This window comes from Glycine soja, chromosome 5 (genome assembly GCF_004193775.1).
Source record: "Glycine soja cultivar W05 chromosome 5, ASM419377v2, whole genome shotgun sequence".
Taxonomy (NCBI): Eukaryota; Viridiplantae; Streptophyta; class Magnoliopsida; order Fabales; family Fabaceae; genus Glycine; species Glycine soja.
In genome coordinates this window covers 17,730,972-17,747,394 of record NC_041006.1, presented here as the reverse complement: position 1 = coordinate 17,747,394, position 16,423 = coordinate 17,730,972, and the positions used below count along the sequence as shown (strand labels likewise).

The following is a 16,423-nucleotide window of genomic DNA, read 5'->3' as shown; positions in this document are numbered from 1 at the left end:
ACTGGGCGGCAAGCTCCTCCACGTTTTTGAAAAATAGTTTTCGGGGCTTCCGCGGCTTCCGTAATACTTCCGTAAAATTTCCGAAAACCTTGGGTAAGCATATTCCACTTAACATTGGTAAAAGCGAAAAGAAAAAAGATGAAAATCAAATTCAAAAACAGTTCCGTAAGGCTTCCGTAACTTTTCCGTAAAATACGAAAAGGGGGGTGAACTTAGTAATTCGGGTGCGCTTAGAAATCTTCTTCATTAAGTCTTTGGGCGGCAAGCACCTCCTTTTTTTCTATAAATAGGGGAGGGGGGAGCTGTTTCAAAATGTTCAAGACCCCTTTGGCTATGCATTTCGGCTATTTTGGGCAAAAACACGTTTTCGTGAAGAAAAATCAAGTCGAAGTACTTCCGTAACGCTTCCGTAAGCGATTCTGTGGAAATTCTTCATCGTTCTTCACCGTTCTTCATCCGTTCTTCGTTCGTTCTTCGTTCTTCAACGGGTAAGTTTTCGAATTCGAGACTTTCAATTCATTTCTTGTTTTGTGTACTTTCACTTTAATTTCGTTTACTTTCAGTTTTCTTTTCTTCTGTTTTTAACGTGCTTTAACCATTTATTTAAGCCGTTTTCTCGTCTAATAAATGATAAAATGAATTTCAACCGATCATTTGTGTTGTAATCTCGTTTAATCACTGTTAAAACGAAATCTAACTGATCGTTCACGCTATAACCTCGGTTAAACCAAAAAAAGTAAAATAATAATAAAATAATCAAAATATCTTTGAATAAAATAATAAAAAAAATCAATCGGACGTTTTTCTTTGGAAGTTTCCTTGAATGAATTGATTAATAACCAAAGTGAAACTAAGACTAAAATCAATTCACAAATCAAGTTTTTTTCCGAAAAATCACTAAAAACCGTTTTAAGGTCCAACGCCTTAAACGGTCCTCTTTGCTTTTATCGGTTAACATGGACCGTTCAAAAACATAAAATCAACATGTGACTTTACCGCTTTTGCAAGAACTACGTAGGTCTGATTTCCTCATCGCAATTGAGGATACGTAGGAGCAAAAGCCCCGCTTTTGTCGACCACCCCAAGAGATCGTTAATGGTCCAAATGCCTTAACGTTTCTCTCCTTTCAAAAACAAGAGATCGTTAATGGTCCAATGCCTTAACGTTTCTCTCCTTTCAAAATCAAAAGACCGTTTAATGGTCCAACACCTTAAATGACCTTTTGTTCAAATAAAAAACATATTTTGCAAAAAAGACAAAAAACAAACTTAAACCAAACACTTTGTTCCGAAAGAACTACGTAGGTCTGATTTTCTCATCCCAAATTGAGGAATACGTAGGAGCAAAGGGAAACACCCTTGTCGACCACAAAAAAGAAAAAATATAAAAAGGGTATAAAGGATATAAGGACATAAAAGGGAACGTAAAAATCAAAGTCATGTTTGCACATTCGATTAAAGGCTGCCGTCCCTTGGGGCGGACGTGTGGGGTGCCAATACCTTCCCCGTGCGTAAATACAACTCCCGAACCTTTCACTTAAAAGTTCGTAGATCGCGTCTTTTCTGGTTTTTCCGACGTTTTCCTCAAATAAACGTTGGTGGCGACTCCGCGCGTATTCCTTTCGTGGAACAGGCATCCCGCGAGTCACGCGTCGCCCTCCCGCCGAAGGGTAGGTTGCGACACTAGCTATTGAAAAGTGTACATTGACAACAAATAATAAAATAATGATTTATTTAAAAAGAGTAACTAGGAAATTAGATAAATATATTGAGGATAAAATAGAAGAAAATATAAAAAGTTAGAAATTAGAAACTAACATTTTAAGAAACACTACATCAAGTAGTGTTTTAGTGGTTATGTAATGTTGTAGGTTTTGATGATGCCAAAAAACAAACAACGGTAAGGAAAAAGCAAAATAACATGAAGAATCTTGAACACGGACAAATCAAGCAATTAGAAGATTTAAGACTTAGGTTAAATTGTTAAAAGATTTTTCCAATAAGCATATTTGGTCATTTGATTAATTTAAATCAAGTCTTTAAGTTTCTTTTAAAAGTGTTAAAATTCTTTTTCGAGTTCTAGAATAAATGTAATCGATTCCCACATCATGTAATCAATTACCAGAAGTAACAATATATTTTTTTTTAATTCAAAATTTGAAATTACACCAAAAAGTGTGTTTTGAAGAGTTACATCATTTGAGAATGACCCCTAACAATTTACACGAATTATGCCTATAAATATTCATCATTTTAACACGTTTACATAGATGAGAAACTTTTGAAAAAATCTTGTTAACAATCATTCTCAATCATCAAGTTCTTGATATAAAAAAAACTTGCACAAATACACTTATTATTGAGAAATCTTCTAGTGATTCCATTTATAACATTTCCTCTAAATCAGAGAGTGAATTCTTATATTCTTTGGCTAAACTTTTGAAAAGGGTAAGAAATCCCTTATAAGAACAAGAGTGTGGTATCTCTTGATTCTTGAGAGACTCAAACACAAAGGGTGAGGGATCCCAAGGTGTAAGAGTGTTTTGTAAAGGATTTGAAAGATAGTGGAACCTCAAGTGGATTGCTTGGGGACTAAACATAGGCACAAGAAGTGATCGAACCAATATAAACTGAGTTTACAATTCTCTCTTCCCTTACCTCTTTACTTTTATTGTAAATTTACTGTATTCATTTATATTGGTAAAGATCTTAATTACTTGTTTTTCTCTTTTTAATCAAGGTTTTGATACATTATCATATTTATCATGTAAAAAGGAATTAAAGTGTGTTAACAAAGAAAAAGTTTATAAACTCAATTCACCACCCCCCCCCCCCCTCTTTTCTTGAGTTCATTGAGGCCACTATGATAATAGTTTCAAAAAATGCTAGAAGCTACTAAAAAATTTTGTTACCCAACAATTAAACAAGCCTTTCAGCTAGTGAAAAAAACTAAAAACTAGCTAAAATGTCTTGCCAAATATAACCTTAATAAGCTAGATTTTCAGCTTCCAACTACCAGGTAGCTCTTTAACTTTAACCTAATTTTTAAGTTTCTAGCTAGCTTTGCCAAAAATAAAAGAAAGTATATTAAAAAAAGAGTAAAAGCTAGTGTTCTAAAAAATGCTATTTCAAGAAGCATTTCAAAAAAACGCTAGAAGCTACTAAAAAAACTTGCTTAGTGGGCTATGTTCGACAAGACATTTCAGCTAGCTTCTAACCTTTTTTATTAACTGAAAAGTTTGTTTGATTGTTCGGTAAAAAGGTTTTTTTTAAGTAACTTCTAGTGTTTTTTAAAATGCTAGCTTTTAAATTTTAGCTTTTTATATTTTCTTCCATTTTTATCCCCAATATATTTATTAAATTTCCTAGTTACCTTTTTTAAATAAATCATATGATTTTATAATTTTTTTTATCAATTTATACTTTTTAGCTACTTCAACAACTAAGTTTATCAAATACTAATAATTTAATAAGCTAGCTTTTTAGCTTTCAGCTGAAAAATTAGTTGGAAGTTTGAAAGCTAGTTAGTAGCTGAAAGCTAGAAAGCTAGTTGGTAACTGGAAGCTGGAAGTTGAAAAACTAGCTTACTAAATTATAAATGTATGGTAAAACTAGTTGTTGAAGTAGCTGAAAATTGTAAAATGGCTGAAAAATAATAAAATCATGTTTTATTTTAAAAAGGTAACAAATATATTTAGGATAAAAATGAAAGAAAATTTAAAAAGTTAGAAGCTAGCATTTTAAAAAATGTTACTTCAAGGCTATGCATGGTAAACAAGCTTTTTTTAGGCTATATTCTATAAAACTAGCTGATTGAAAGTTGGAAAACTAACTAGTAGCTAAAAAGTTAGCTTTTTAAATTATAAGTGTTTGATAAAACTAATAGTTAAAGTAGCTAAAAAGTGTAAAATGACATAAAAATAATAAAATCATAATTTATTTTAGAAAGGTAATAAGGAAATTGAGTAAATGTATTGAGAATAAAAATAAAAGAAAATATAAAAATTTAGAAGTTAAAGCAAGAGTTTTAATGTTACTTCAAAATAGTGTTTCAAAAAATGTTAGAAGCTACTAAGAAACAACTTAAAAAAATTTGTTTACCGAACAACTAAACAAGTTTTTCAGTTAGTAAAAAAAGCTAGAAAGAAACTAGTTGAATTATCTTACCAAATGTAGCCTTAGTAGCTTTGAAGTAGCGCCTTTTAAAATGTTATCTTCTAATTTTTTTATTTTCTTCCATTTTTATCCTCAATATACTTATTTAGTTTCCTAGTTATCATTTTAAAATATATCATAATTTTATTATTTTTCGGTCATTTTACACTTTCAACAACTAGTTTTATCAAACACTTATAATTTAATATGTTAATTTTTCAGCTTCCAACTAGCTTTTTAACTTTCAACTAACTTTTCAGGTAATTTTATGGAACATAACCTTAGAGTGAAAAGAAAAGTAAAGAAAATAATAAAATATTTAAATTAAAGTAAAGTGGTAATTCTTCCTTTTCACACTATTTATTCTCTATCAAATTCTTCCTACCCCCATAAATACTGCAGGGACCAAAACGGTTTCCATTCTGCTTCAACTTCAAGAATTGCTCGCCACCAAACTCGCTCTCTCTTCATTATCTTGTTTCTCGGTGCGATGGAAGACCAATGTGGTGGTAATGGTAAACACATGAACACGAACACGAACACGAACAGCAATGGTTACGTGGACACGTCGAAGGCGGAGAGAGCAGTGTGGCTGATGAAGTGCCCTCCCCTCGTCTCTCGCTCCCTCCGCGCTCCTCCCTCCGACCCCTCTCGCCCCGTTGCCAAGGTCGTCGTCTCCATCGACCCCCTCAACTCCAACGACGACGATTCTCCCCCTCAGGTTCTCACTCTCTTCGCTAATAATATTCAACATAATCATAATAATAATAATATAAAGAATGTGTGAATGTTATGTTATGCGTAATCAATCGGCATTGGAGGAGCTGATTCAGCGAGAGTGGAAGGTCTCTTTTAATGTAGTGCCTAGGGATGCCAATTCGGTAGCTGATTTGCTTGTGGATTGGGGTGCCAGAAATGCAAGGGTGGATTGCTCATGGGATTCACCACCTTTCTGGGTCTTAGAGTCTTTTCGTAAAGACTCCTTTAGTGTTTTGTAGTTTTTGCTAGCTGTTGTTTATTTTCCATCATCTACCAAAAAAAGGGCATTGGCACGGGTTCAGGTCTTGTTGATGGGAAAAAAAAGTGATTGGGAGAAGAGATCCTCTGAGGGGCCAGACAGTTCACCGGCAGAGATTAATCATTGACAATGCCGATGGATACTTCACATCCAATATAATGGGATAATAAAAAAAATATTGACATTGGGTGGTTGCAAAGTCTTACATTATATTATATTGTAGTGTATTATATGCTATGTTTGGTTGAGTGAAAGTGTTGAGAAAAGAAGAACCACTCAAATCGAAGGCTCGATTTTCATTGAATTAGTCCTACCAAAATCTTGTTGATTAATTGGGAAGGTTCACTTTGTTTCGTGGTTTTAAATAGTGTTCTAAGCTTTGTTGCATAATGTGACCGATGCGTTGGCCACTATTGTTAGGGACACTCCAAAAACCTTGATATTGCAATCCGTAAACCTTGCTTGGATTAACAAAATTGCATGACGGTAGAAAATAAAATATAATTCACTTTTAATGCTAAATAATTTTCATTACATCCTGCATTTTTTTTAAACCCCTTTTACCTTAGTGGTAGAATATAAAATATAATTCACTTTTAATTTCTTTAAAATTTGCTTTCGGTATTGTTCTCCAATCAGAATTGGAGTTTAACTTTGGTACTTGGTAGTCTGCCTAATAGAGGTTTGCGTTAAGCATAGCATAGGTTTGTGATATTCTAATTCTGATTGGAAAGCAACCCAAAAAGCACCTAAGGAATTGCATCTTGTCATATGTTGTGTATGATATGAAAATAGTTAGTGATTGTAACTATTAATAACACTTTTCCCTGTGATTTTTGTCCTTTTAAATTGATTGTTTAGTTAAAATACTCAGTTTACAATGGAGTTGGCCGGAACTGAAGCTGGACATATACCCAGATGTTATGTTATGGATATGTCTAAAGACTTCATTCCCATGTCTGTGTTTTCTGACACACCACAAGGTAAATAATATTCATCTTTCAGTGACCATGTGTATTGAAAGTTACTTTAGTCAATAATTAAGCGCACTGTTATTTATATCTTTGTTTGACATGAAGTAGCTTCCATAATTTGAACACTCAGCTGTATATTACTTTCATATTATTTTGTCATATTCTGCTGTCATTAAATGATCACCTGTTTCATGGAATAGAGTGTGTTCCTTCAAAAAAGAAAAAAATGAAGGTGTGTGTTCATTCATTTTAACTCTGTAGGTTGAAATAAGTGGACCTCATATGTATCAGCCATGAATTTTTCCAATAATCAGAAGAATTAAAGATGCATGTGCATTCTTTTATTCATTAGTTATGAATTTGACTTTCCAACAATTGAGTTAATCTGTTTTAACAAAGCATGCAATTCTGAAATTGAACCTGTAATTACTTGGATGGAAAATGAAGTAATGAATCATGTGATTGTTTGAAGGGAGAATCATAGAGCTGTTTGTTTCATTTGCTGTAAAGTATGTTGTAAAGCCCTAACAGTCCTTAAATGGTTAATCAAACATGCACTTACTGTATCCGTGGCCCTAACTGCTTCCTTTTCTACCCTTTCCCCATATACGTCTAATCACCAGAGGTCTATCAGAGAGATAGATGGGAATGTCAACTATGAGAAGCTCAAGTTTTGCATGCACAGTGTGAGAGTATCAATCAGTAAAAAAATGAGACGCTGAATGCAATTCATATAATGAACACTCATTAAAAAATATTAGGACATTGCAAATTGATTGATCAGACAATGGGAGGGGACTGATTAAATGCTTAGCATTTTGTTGCTTTACCTTGCACTATCATCCTTTATAATTACATTTTGGGTATGTGTACATGTTTCTTTGGATTGGGACGCTACATGTTCCGGTTTATTTAGTTATATTAAAGACAGACAACTTCTTGGTGTCATTTCAAGCTTTGATGCAGAGGATAACTTTCTTCAATATGTTCAATTATTTTTAGTTACTTTCCTAACAATATAGTTTATGTTATATGCCAAAGAAAAATAATAACAGGAATGAGAAGTTGAGAATTTTACAGTCAACTCACTGTCATGTAAATTTTTCTTCAATTTCGATATTCCATCTTGGCATCTTCTAGCTTTCGATATAGCATTCTAAATTTCAATAATCATTTACTACAAAATGGAAAAGATGAATCCAAATTTCTTTACATTTCAAGGTTTTGGATTTTATTATCAATGTTCCTTGTCTCATGAAAGGTCTCAGTTAATTATCTTAAGCCATGAGCTATTTTTTCTGAATGGTTATAAATTGGGTAACTGTTGAACTGCGTATTATAGCATTAGACTCTGCTCCTCCAAAATATAGGGGTTCATTTTGAGGGGAAAGTGAGAAATTTCAAACCTAGTTTAATAGTAATTATGACAAAAATATTTGTACATAACTTGGATTTGTTGATATTATTTTTCATCCATGGTTTAGATTCCTCACTGTTCCTTCTTAAGTGAACCTATCACCATAAAGGAGTGAAATCTTCTAGAATTTTATATTGCCAATCCATTTAGGGTTTTAATACTTCCTAGATAACTCTACCTCGTGATTTAACTTGAGCAAATGATGTTTGAATAGACACTGCTGCAACATTTTGTTTTCTAATATTTCCATTCCCATCCTTTATTATCAACCTTCCCATTTCCATCCACTTTTGTTTGAAGAATTCTTCTATTACTTGGAACTTCTATTCCTTTTTGAAATCAAATGCCGAGGCTATGGAATGAAGTCTCTTCCTTGGTTTCCTTAACTTTTATGGTCCCACTCATTTTTTTTCTTTTTTTGAGGATGGTAGGATTTACACTGTAGACTCCTATGAAGGTTTTTCTTGTAAATCCTTTTCAGTTCCTTATTCATCTCCAATAAGGACAACTGTCTTCTTGACAAGCTCCCTTTTTGAAGTCTAAGACTCCCTCTACTGAGAAATCTTTCATTTGGTCAGAAGCACTTAGTAATAGTTTTGTGGGTGATATATAGACAACATGATACACTTTCTCATGATTTTTTTTATTTGTGTTTCTTTGGTTCTGTTATTAGTTGCTAGCAACTATTTAAAATGTCTAGACGCTGGGTATTGGACAGAAAATCCTCTCTAACGGGCATGCAGTTTATGTTGTTATCTGATGCTTTTGGTTGGATAGGAATCTCAAAAATGTCAAGGATGGTTTTTCTTCAGTTGTCTCCTATTATGGGATTGATATGTCTCCTTATTTTCTTTGTGATGCTTAGCAAATGGTTATTTCTGAGGGGTTTCTTTTTTGAATATGCAGAGAGACTGGCGAGTTTATTTAATTAATGTGCTGTCCTTGTATATTCCGATATAATTTCTGTCTACAACTACAACACTATATGATATCTTATTCTTTGTACTTTTTTATTTCTCTGTTCTTAAGGATATTTTACTCTAGACAGTAGTTGGTTTGATATCCTTAGCATCATAAATCTCCTCTATCAAAGCTAATTTAGCAAAATGTAAATCCACCTGTTGAAATTTCTTGTCTTGTAGGAAAGATCTCTGTGGAGGGAAAAATACTGAACAAGTTTGACATGAGGCCCCATAATCAAACCCTTGAACTCTATGGTAAACTCTGCCGTGAAAGGACAAACAAGTATATGGTCAAAAGTAGACAGATACAGGTTTTTTCTTATAGCTCTAGTTCTTTAAATGTTGATCCATTGATTTAGGCAAACAATTTCCATTACCTTTGACTTCTGAATTCTTTTTTCAGGTTATTGACAACGATAGTGGGGCACATATGAGGCCAATGCCAGGGATGATAAGTTTTTCCACTTCTGGACCCAGTGTAAATGGCTTATTCTGTTTCTTGCTACCAATTACAGTCCTCCACGATTTCATGCTAAGAGAAACCCCTTTTTTGGCATCATGGCAGTTCATCATCATTATATAACTTACTGATCAAATCATCCCCCCCCCCCCCCCCCCCCTCCTTTTGGGTTGATAATGAGATAAAAATGACAATCAGGGTTCCATATATAAAAATACTTACATGTGACAAGTCAATGCATCAGCAGTGTGGCTGAGAGAGATAGAGTGTTGAAGAGGTGGAGTTGAGGACTATATCTACAGGCTTATTATGCTGTTCAATATTTTTTATTAGTTGTAACAGAAGTTTGTGTTGGATTAGGAAAAGAAGAAATCTCCAGCTAAAGCAACGGATACGAAGAGAACAAGAAGAGACCGTGGAGAGATGGAAGAGATTGTGTTCAAGCTATTTGAACGGCAGCCAAATTGGAGTTTAAGAAACCTCATACAAGAAACCGACCAACCTGAAGTATGTGCTTTGAGTAGTTTTCTCTTATAATCTGGATATTATGGGATATCACCATATTTTTGAACACTTAGCACTTACACAATCTTAAATCTCTATACACAAAATGAATTACAACCATAAAAGTTTGTTGCTTCTAGTAGATATGCATGTACAGTGGACATAATATTTGTGCAATTGAACTAATCTATACAGGTAGGTCTCTACAAGCACACATGATTACGAAACAATATATACATTCAAATTGACATTTATTTCTGTTTGAAGTTATTACTTTTAGTAGTGCCTGTTTTAACTAATGTGTTGAATCTAACACATTTATACAGCAATTTCTGAAAGATATACTAAAAGACCTTTGTGTCTACAACAACAAAGGAACTAATCAAGGCACGTATGAACTGAAGCCTGAATACAGAAAATCTGGCGATTAAGCAACCTTCAAATTTTATCTGTGCTGATCCATTTGTTAACCTTCTTCAAATGATGTATAGCGTACTAATTTAGTTTTTTTCATTAAGTTCAAGTTGCCCAATGAAGCAGCTTGCATCCTGTTAGAGCCTTTTCAGTTCCTTGTGCACGTGATTTTGCAGATTTTGCTACACCACTATTTTGTTCCTACTTTGAAAAAATGAACTAGAGACATTTTTGATCGATGCCATTGCAAAGTTAACAGAATTACAATGTGAATGTGATAAAAGTAGCAAAAGGCACAAGACAGGTTGAACTGCGCTGCTTAGAATTTTCTAAACTCTTTCTGATACTTAAACAAGCTTTTTAAAGTGAGCGAGTTGGATATTGGACAGAAGCACTTAATTTACTGAAAATTTGAATACATGTAAGCCATCAGATGCATTGTATGCAATTCTACTGTTGCAAAGGTAATTGCAGATGGTTATTGTCATCATGTTGCTTTGTAGCGCTCAGTTGTTGTCAAGTTCTTTGTTTTGTTCACAATAGAAATATAAGAGAATGTTTTGAAGCAAAACCGTTGTGAAAAGTTATGATGAGCAATTATAACTTATTTGATAAACACTGAAGTTGAAGGAGTAAGCGTCGTTTTTATTGGGGGCTTCAATTTACTGTTGGTCTTTACAGGATTTCGGTTGTGTATTTTTGGTCACTTAATTTTTAATTTTTAATAGTGCAATTTTGGTTCTTAAATTTGTTTCAACTGCAAAATTTGGGTCCAGCCTCCAGTCTATCATCAATTTTTTAGGTTGTTTGGATGAAGAATTTCATTATTTCAGAACTTGAAAGGGTTTAAATTTGAATTGCTTTGAATTAATTTCTTTCATTTTTAAATGTTTTTTTATGAATTAATTAAAAAATTTGAATAGAGCAATTTAATTTCCACCAAATGATTTTTCAAAAAAAATATTTTTAAAAAATTAAAATATTAAAATTTAATGAAAATAGCATTAGTTAATTTTAAAATATTAATAATTCATAAATATTTAAGTAGTTTTAATAACTTGGTAATTTTAATATAGATAATAGTTTTTATTCATCAGATTTGATAATATTTAATAATTCATAAAATTTTAAAATTTGATAATTATAAAATACAGATATCCATATTTTAATTTATCAATATTGATAGAAAGAAGAGGGAGAGAAGAGAAAAAGATGATTGGGGAGAGAGATGAAAGAGGGTGAAGAGAAGAAAGTGAAGAGAGGAGGGGGTAGAAGAGAAGATAGAGAGAGGGAGGAGACGAGAGAGAGCGAGGAGAGAAAGGGGAGATACACTTTCATGTTATGGAAATAAAGAAAGTACTTCAAAACTCAAGCTTGATACTAATTTTTTTGAAAATTTATTGATTATATTAAAAAACAAATGTAGTTACTAAAGATTTTCTATCAAATGTATTTCTTTTTTTCTCGAATTCTAGATAATTACTATTACTTTTTTATAAGTATTATTAGAAATAAGAGAAGGGACATATAGGTAAAAAAAAGAGAGCGCGTGACTAATTTCAAATTCTTACTTTTTTGTTGAACTTGAAATTCTAATTTTATCATAAATCACTAAAATTTCAATTTATTTTAAAATTCTCTATCCAAACATGTTCACCACATCACATCAAAGAGAGAATTGTTCTCTTTCTCTTAAAATTTTTCATCCAAATTAGGAGGTCTAACAAAGTTATTTGCACATAACTCAGTGATCGAGGCCGTACCCGAATCAAATAAACATTAAAAATGCAGTATCTAGGAAGTGATCCTAAGTCGTCTTCCAATGAGCAATGATAAACCAAACGTTTATAACAGATAGTAATAAAACAGTAAGGAATTGGGGGGGGGGTGTTTGTTTTTGTAATTTAAACAACAAGTAATTTGAATTAAAGAAATAACAGAACTAAAACGTGTTGTTTCCCCTTGATTCAAAAGCAAGTCTCTTATGCTAGGTTATGAGAATTTTTCCCTAATCAGTTCACCCACTTAATCCAACCCGAAATTAATCTACTAAGCGAAAATTAACCTAAGGCTGTCATTATGTGATTTAGCAACACATACACCAATTAATCCCTCTCCCATGTCCATTAAGCATGAACGAAACTGATCATTAAGCATGAACGTAAATTAAGCGCAGAGACAATTAATCAAGCATGAAGCATGCATGGATTAATAGCAATAAATACAGAGCAATTGGTGAAGAGGAAAAACTGATCAGAATTCAATAGTAATAACAAAACCTCAAAGAGAGTTGTGCTTGATCTTCAAGAGAAAATAATGCTGGAGACTTAGCCTTCCATTAATCAGCAGAAACGAAAACGAATTCAAAGGCAGAAGTAGAAAATGAAATTTCAATTGTAAGCAGAAAACGAAATTTTATTCTACGTGAACAATGCGTGTGAACAGTAAAAACTGGAATTGCAAAACCCTAAAAATTCTCCTCTCTAAAAATAGTCTCCTCCTACTAAAACCCTGGTGCTGTTATATATGTCCTCAGCCCCAAAGTTTACAATTCTGCTTTAAGTCGAAGCCCAAAAATGAAATAAAATAAAACTGGACCAAATAAAATAAAATTAGATAAAATAAAATTGTCTGCTCTCTTCAAGTCCAAGCCGGTTCAGCCTAATTCCAGATCCAAGCCCAATTGCTTATAATTCTCCTGAAATTAAATTAAAAACACAAAATTAGTCAAGTAGGCCCAAATAATAAAATTGCATAGTTAATTTGACAATTAAGGCTAATAACTAATTAAAATGGTGACAAAAAGGGTTAAGAAATAGGAGAAAATAATGACACATCACTCAGTTATAAACCTCTGTTCAATTCCTGTACAAAAAATGTATCAATTTATTCATTTATGTTGAATTGGGTTTGTAAAGTCCTTGATTTTTTACTTTTCAATGACACTCACACTACAACAACTCATATGGTGACACTTGACTAAACAGTCAGAATCCTCCGTAGGTAGACATCGCTCGACTGCTCTCCAGATCATTGATTGTCCCTGCTGTCGCAACCTACCCTTCGGTGGGAGGGCGACGCGTGACTCGCGGGTGCGTCCTCCAAGAAAGGAATACGCGCGGAGTCGCCACCAACGTTTATTTGAGGAAAACGTCGGAAAAATCGGAAAAGACGTAGTCTACGAACTTTAAGTGAAAGGTTCGGGAGTTGTATTTACGCACGGGGAAGGTATTAGCACCCCACGCGTCCGTCACAAGAGACGACAACCTTTAATCAAATGTGCAAATATGACTTCAATTTATATTCTTTTCCCTTTTTACGTTCTTATGTCTTTTTTATGCCTTTTTATGTTTTTATCTCTTTGTGGTCAACAAGGGCGTTTCCCTTTGCTCCTACGTATTCCTCAATTGTGATGAGAAAATCAGACCTACGTAGTTCTTTTAGAACTGAGCGTTGGCTAAGTTGTTTTTTTTAATCTTTTTTGCAAGATATATTTTGATTGAACAAAAGGTCATTTAAGGTGTTGGACCATTAAACAGTCTTTTGATTTTGAAAGGAGAGAAACGTTAAGGCGTTGGACCATTAACGATCTCTTGTTTTTGAAAGGAGAGAAACGTTAAGGCGTTGGACAATTAACGATCTCTTGTTTTTGAAAGGAGAGAAGCGTTAAGGCATTTGGACCATTAATGATCTCTTGGGGTGGTTGACAAAAGCGGGGCTTTTGCTCCTACGTATCCTCAATTGCGATGAGGAAATCAGACCTACGTAGTTCTTGCAAAAGCGGTAAAGTTACATGTTGATTTTATGCTTTTCAACGGTCCATGTTAACCGATAAAAGCAAAAAGGACCGTTTAAGGCGTTGGACCTTAAAACGGTTTTTAGTGATTTTTCGGACAAATCTTGATTTGTGAGTTGATTTTAGCCTTAGTTTCACTTTGGTTATTAGTCAATTGATCCAAGGAAACTTCCAAAGAAAAACGTCCGATTGATTTTTTTGATTATGTTACTCAAAGATATTTTGATTATTATATTATTATTTTACCTCTTTTTGGTTTCCAACGTGGTTACGACATGACCGAACGGTCGGATTTCATTTTAACAGAAATTAACGGATGTTACAATTCAAATGATCGGTGGAAATTTATTTTATTTTTTGATTAGGCAAGAAAATGACTAAAGTAAATGACTAAAGCACGTCAAAAGGGGGGTACGGAAAGTAAATGAAATGAAAATAAAAGCTAGTGAAAACAAATGAGGACCACTAAGGGTACATAGAATGAATTGAAAAGTTTGATTTCGGGAACTTATCGATTGAAGACCGAAGAACGACGAAGAACAAACGACGAATGACGAAGAACGGCTGAAAATCTTCGCGAAATCACCCACGGAAACGTTACGGAAGTGCCTCGGCTTGGATTTTCTTCACGGAAACAATTTTTCTCACTAATTTTAAGTGAATCTCAGATACCAGGAGGGTTGAACATTTTTGTTCTTCCCTCCTTCCCTTATTTATAGGAAAAGGAAGGAGATGCTTGCCAACCAGCTCGCCCAGGTGTGCTCAGCTCGCCCAGGCGAGCTCAGCTCTCCCAGGCGAGCTAGGTTGCTTCCTCCAGAAGCAACCGCCTTCTAGAGGAACATCCTGTAAGGCCCAATTGGGTCTGGTTGCTATTTGAACCCCCATTTTTACTAATTACACCCCTGCCCTTTTTTTGGTGATTCTTTTTTCCGTAAAGTTACGGAAACTTACGAATTTCGTAACGATACTTGCTTTCTTTCCATAATGTTGCGGAACCTTACGAATTACATAATCATCCCTTTCTTGCCTTCCGGAATGTTACGGAACTTTACGGATTGTGCACTAACACTTCCTTTTAATTTCTGGCATGTCACAAAACTTCATGGATTGTGCTACAACGCTTTTCTTTTGGCTTCCAGCATGTCTCGGAACTTCACAAATTGCCTAACGATGGGTGCCAAATACCTCGAAGTGGTCAAACGAGAGTCGAATCCCAACAATGGATGGTCCCCGGACAAAATTAGGGTATGACAGTTGCCCCTCTTTACTTGTCTTTTATTGGAGATAAAAGGGAAGTAAAGATAAGACACTATTTTCGTTCGAGCGAAACACCATTCGGCCAGTGAACCTCCCTTCCAGTAGAACCTACAAAAATTAGAAAATGATCAGTACCGACACATAATCCTGATACTATCGAATTTGTTGCTCTTGGTTGATACAAGACACAAAATGACCATAATTTGTCTCTGCGTGTTGTTGGACATGATCGAGCCTGTGCGGCGAGACACAGAATGACCATAATTTGTCTCTGCGTGCCACCGGACATGATTGCCTCTGGATGGCGAAAAGTGCGCGGAATGACCATAATTTGTCTTCGCCCACCTCTCGACTTACTGTCCCCGAATGACAAAGGGCGCAAATTTTGTCTCTGCACGTTTATCACTCGACTTGCGAAATCTGAATGACAAAGGGCGCAGAATCTATCTCTGCGTGTTTACCACCCAACTTGCTGTTCCTGAATGATAAAGGGTGCAAAATTCGTCTCTGCGCGTTTACCACTCGACTCGCTACTCCTGAATGATAAAGGGCACATAATTCGTCTATGCGCGTTTACCACTCGACTCGTTGCTCCTGAATGATAAAGGGTGCAGAATATGTCTCTGCGCGTTTACCACTCAACTCGCTGCTCCTGAATGATAAATGGCACATAATTTGTCTATGCGTGTTTATCACCCAATTTGCGAAAACTGAAAAGCAAAAGGCGCAGAATTCGTCTATGCGCGTTTACCACTCGACTCGTTGCTCCTGAATGATAAAGGGTGCAGAATTTGTCTCTGCGCGTTTAACACCCAACTTGTTGCTCCTGAATGATAAAGGGCGCAGAATTCGTCTATGCGCATTTATCACCGAATTTGCGAAATCTGAATGGCAAAGGGCGCAGAATTCGTCTATGCACGTTTACCACTCGACTCGCTGCTCCTGAATGATAACGGGCGCAAAATTTGTCTATGCGTGTTTATCACCCAATTTGTGAAATCTGAATGGAAAAGGGCGCAGAATTCCTCTATGCGCATTTACCACTCGACTCGCTACTCCTGAATGATAAAAGGTACAGAATTTGTCTCTGCGGGTTTAACACCCAACTTGTTGTTCCTGAATGATAAAGGGCGCAGAATTCGTCTATGCGCGTTTATCACCCTATTTGCGAAATCTGTATGGCAAAGGGCACAGAATTCGTCTATGCGCATTTACCACTCGACTCGCTACTCCTGAATGATAAAGGGCGCACAATTCGTCTATGCGCGTTTATCACCCAATTTGCGAAATCTGAATGGCAAAGGGCACAGAATTCGTCTATGCGCGTTTACCACTCGACTCGCTGCTCCTTAATGATAAAGGGTGCAGAATCTGTCTCTGCGCGTTTACCACCCAACTTGTCGTTCGTGAATGATACAGGGCGCAGAGTTCATCTATGCGCATTTACCATCCAACTTGTTGTTCCTC

At 34.9% G+C, this 16,423-nt stretch overlaps 1 protein-coding gene across 1 annotated transcript; it reads left to right on the top strand.

Moving 5' to 3' along the window:
- Positions 1 to 4,558: 4,558 nt before the first annotated feature.
- LOC114412382 (general transcription factor IIF subunit 2) lies at positions 4,559 to 10,390 on the top strand. The gene is made up of 6 exons (XM_028376240.1): positions 4,559 to 4,875; positions 6,047 to 6,155; positions 8,706 to 8,836; positions 8,929 to 9,003; positions 9,346 to 9,492; positions 9,816 to 10,390. Exons 1-6 carry the CDS (start codon positions 4,645 to 4,647, stop codon positions 9,918 to 9,920), a joined length of 798 nt encoding a protein of 265 aa, XP_028232041.1. The 5' UTR covers positions 4,559 to 4,644; the 3' UTR covers positions 9,921 to 10,390.
- Positions 10,391 to 16,423: the final 6,033 nt, after the last annotated feature.

Bases quoted from the DNA above. Each gene is read 5' to 3' on its own strand.
- LOC114412382 (XM_028376240.1), top strand. From the start codon at position 4,645: ATGGAAGACCAATGTGGTGGTAATGGTAAACACATGAACACGAACACG. The intron at 8,837-8,928 runs GTTTTTTCTTAT...TTCTTTTTTCAG, and splicing joins TCAAAAGTAGACAGATACAG to GTTATTGACAACGATAGTGG. The intron at 9,493-9,815 runs GTATGTGCTTTG...ACATTTATACAG, and splicing joins AAGAAACCGACCAACCTGAA to CAATTTCTGAAAGATATACT.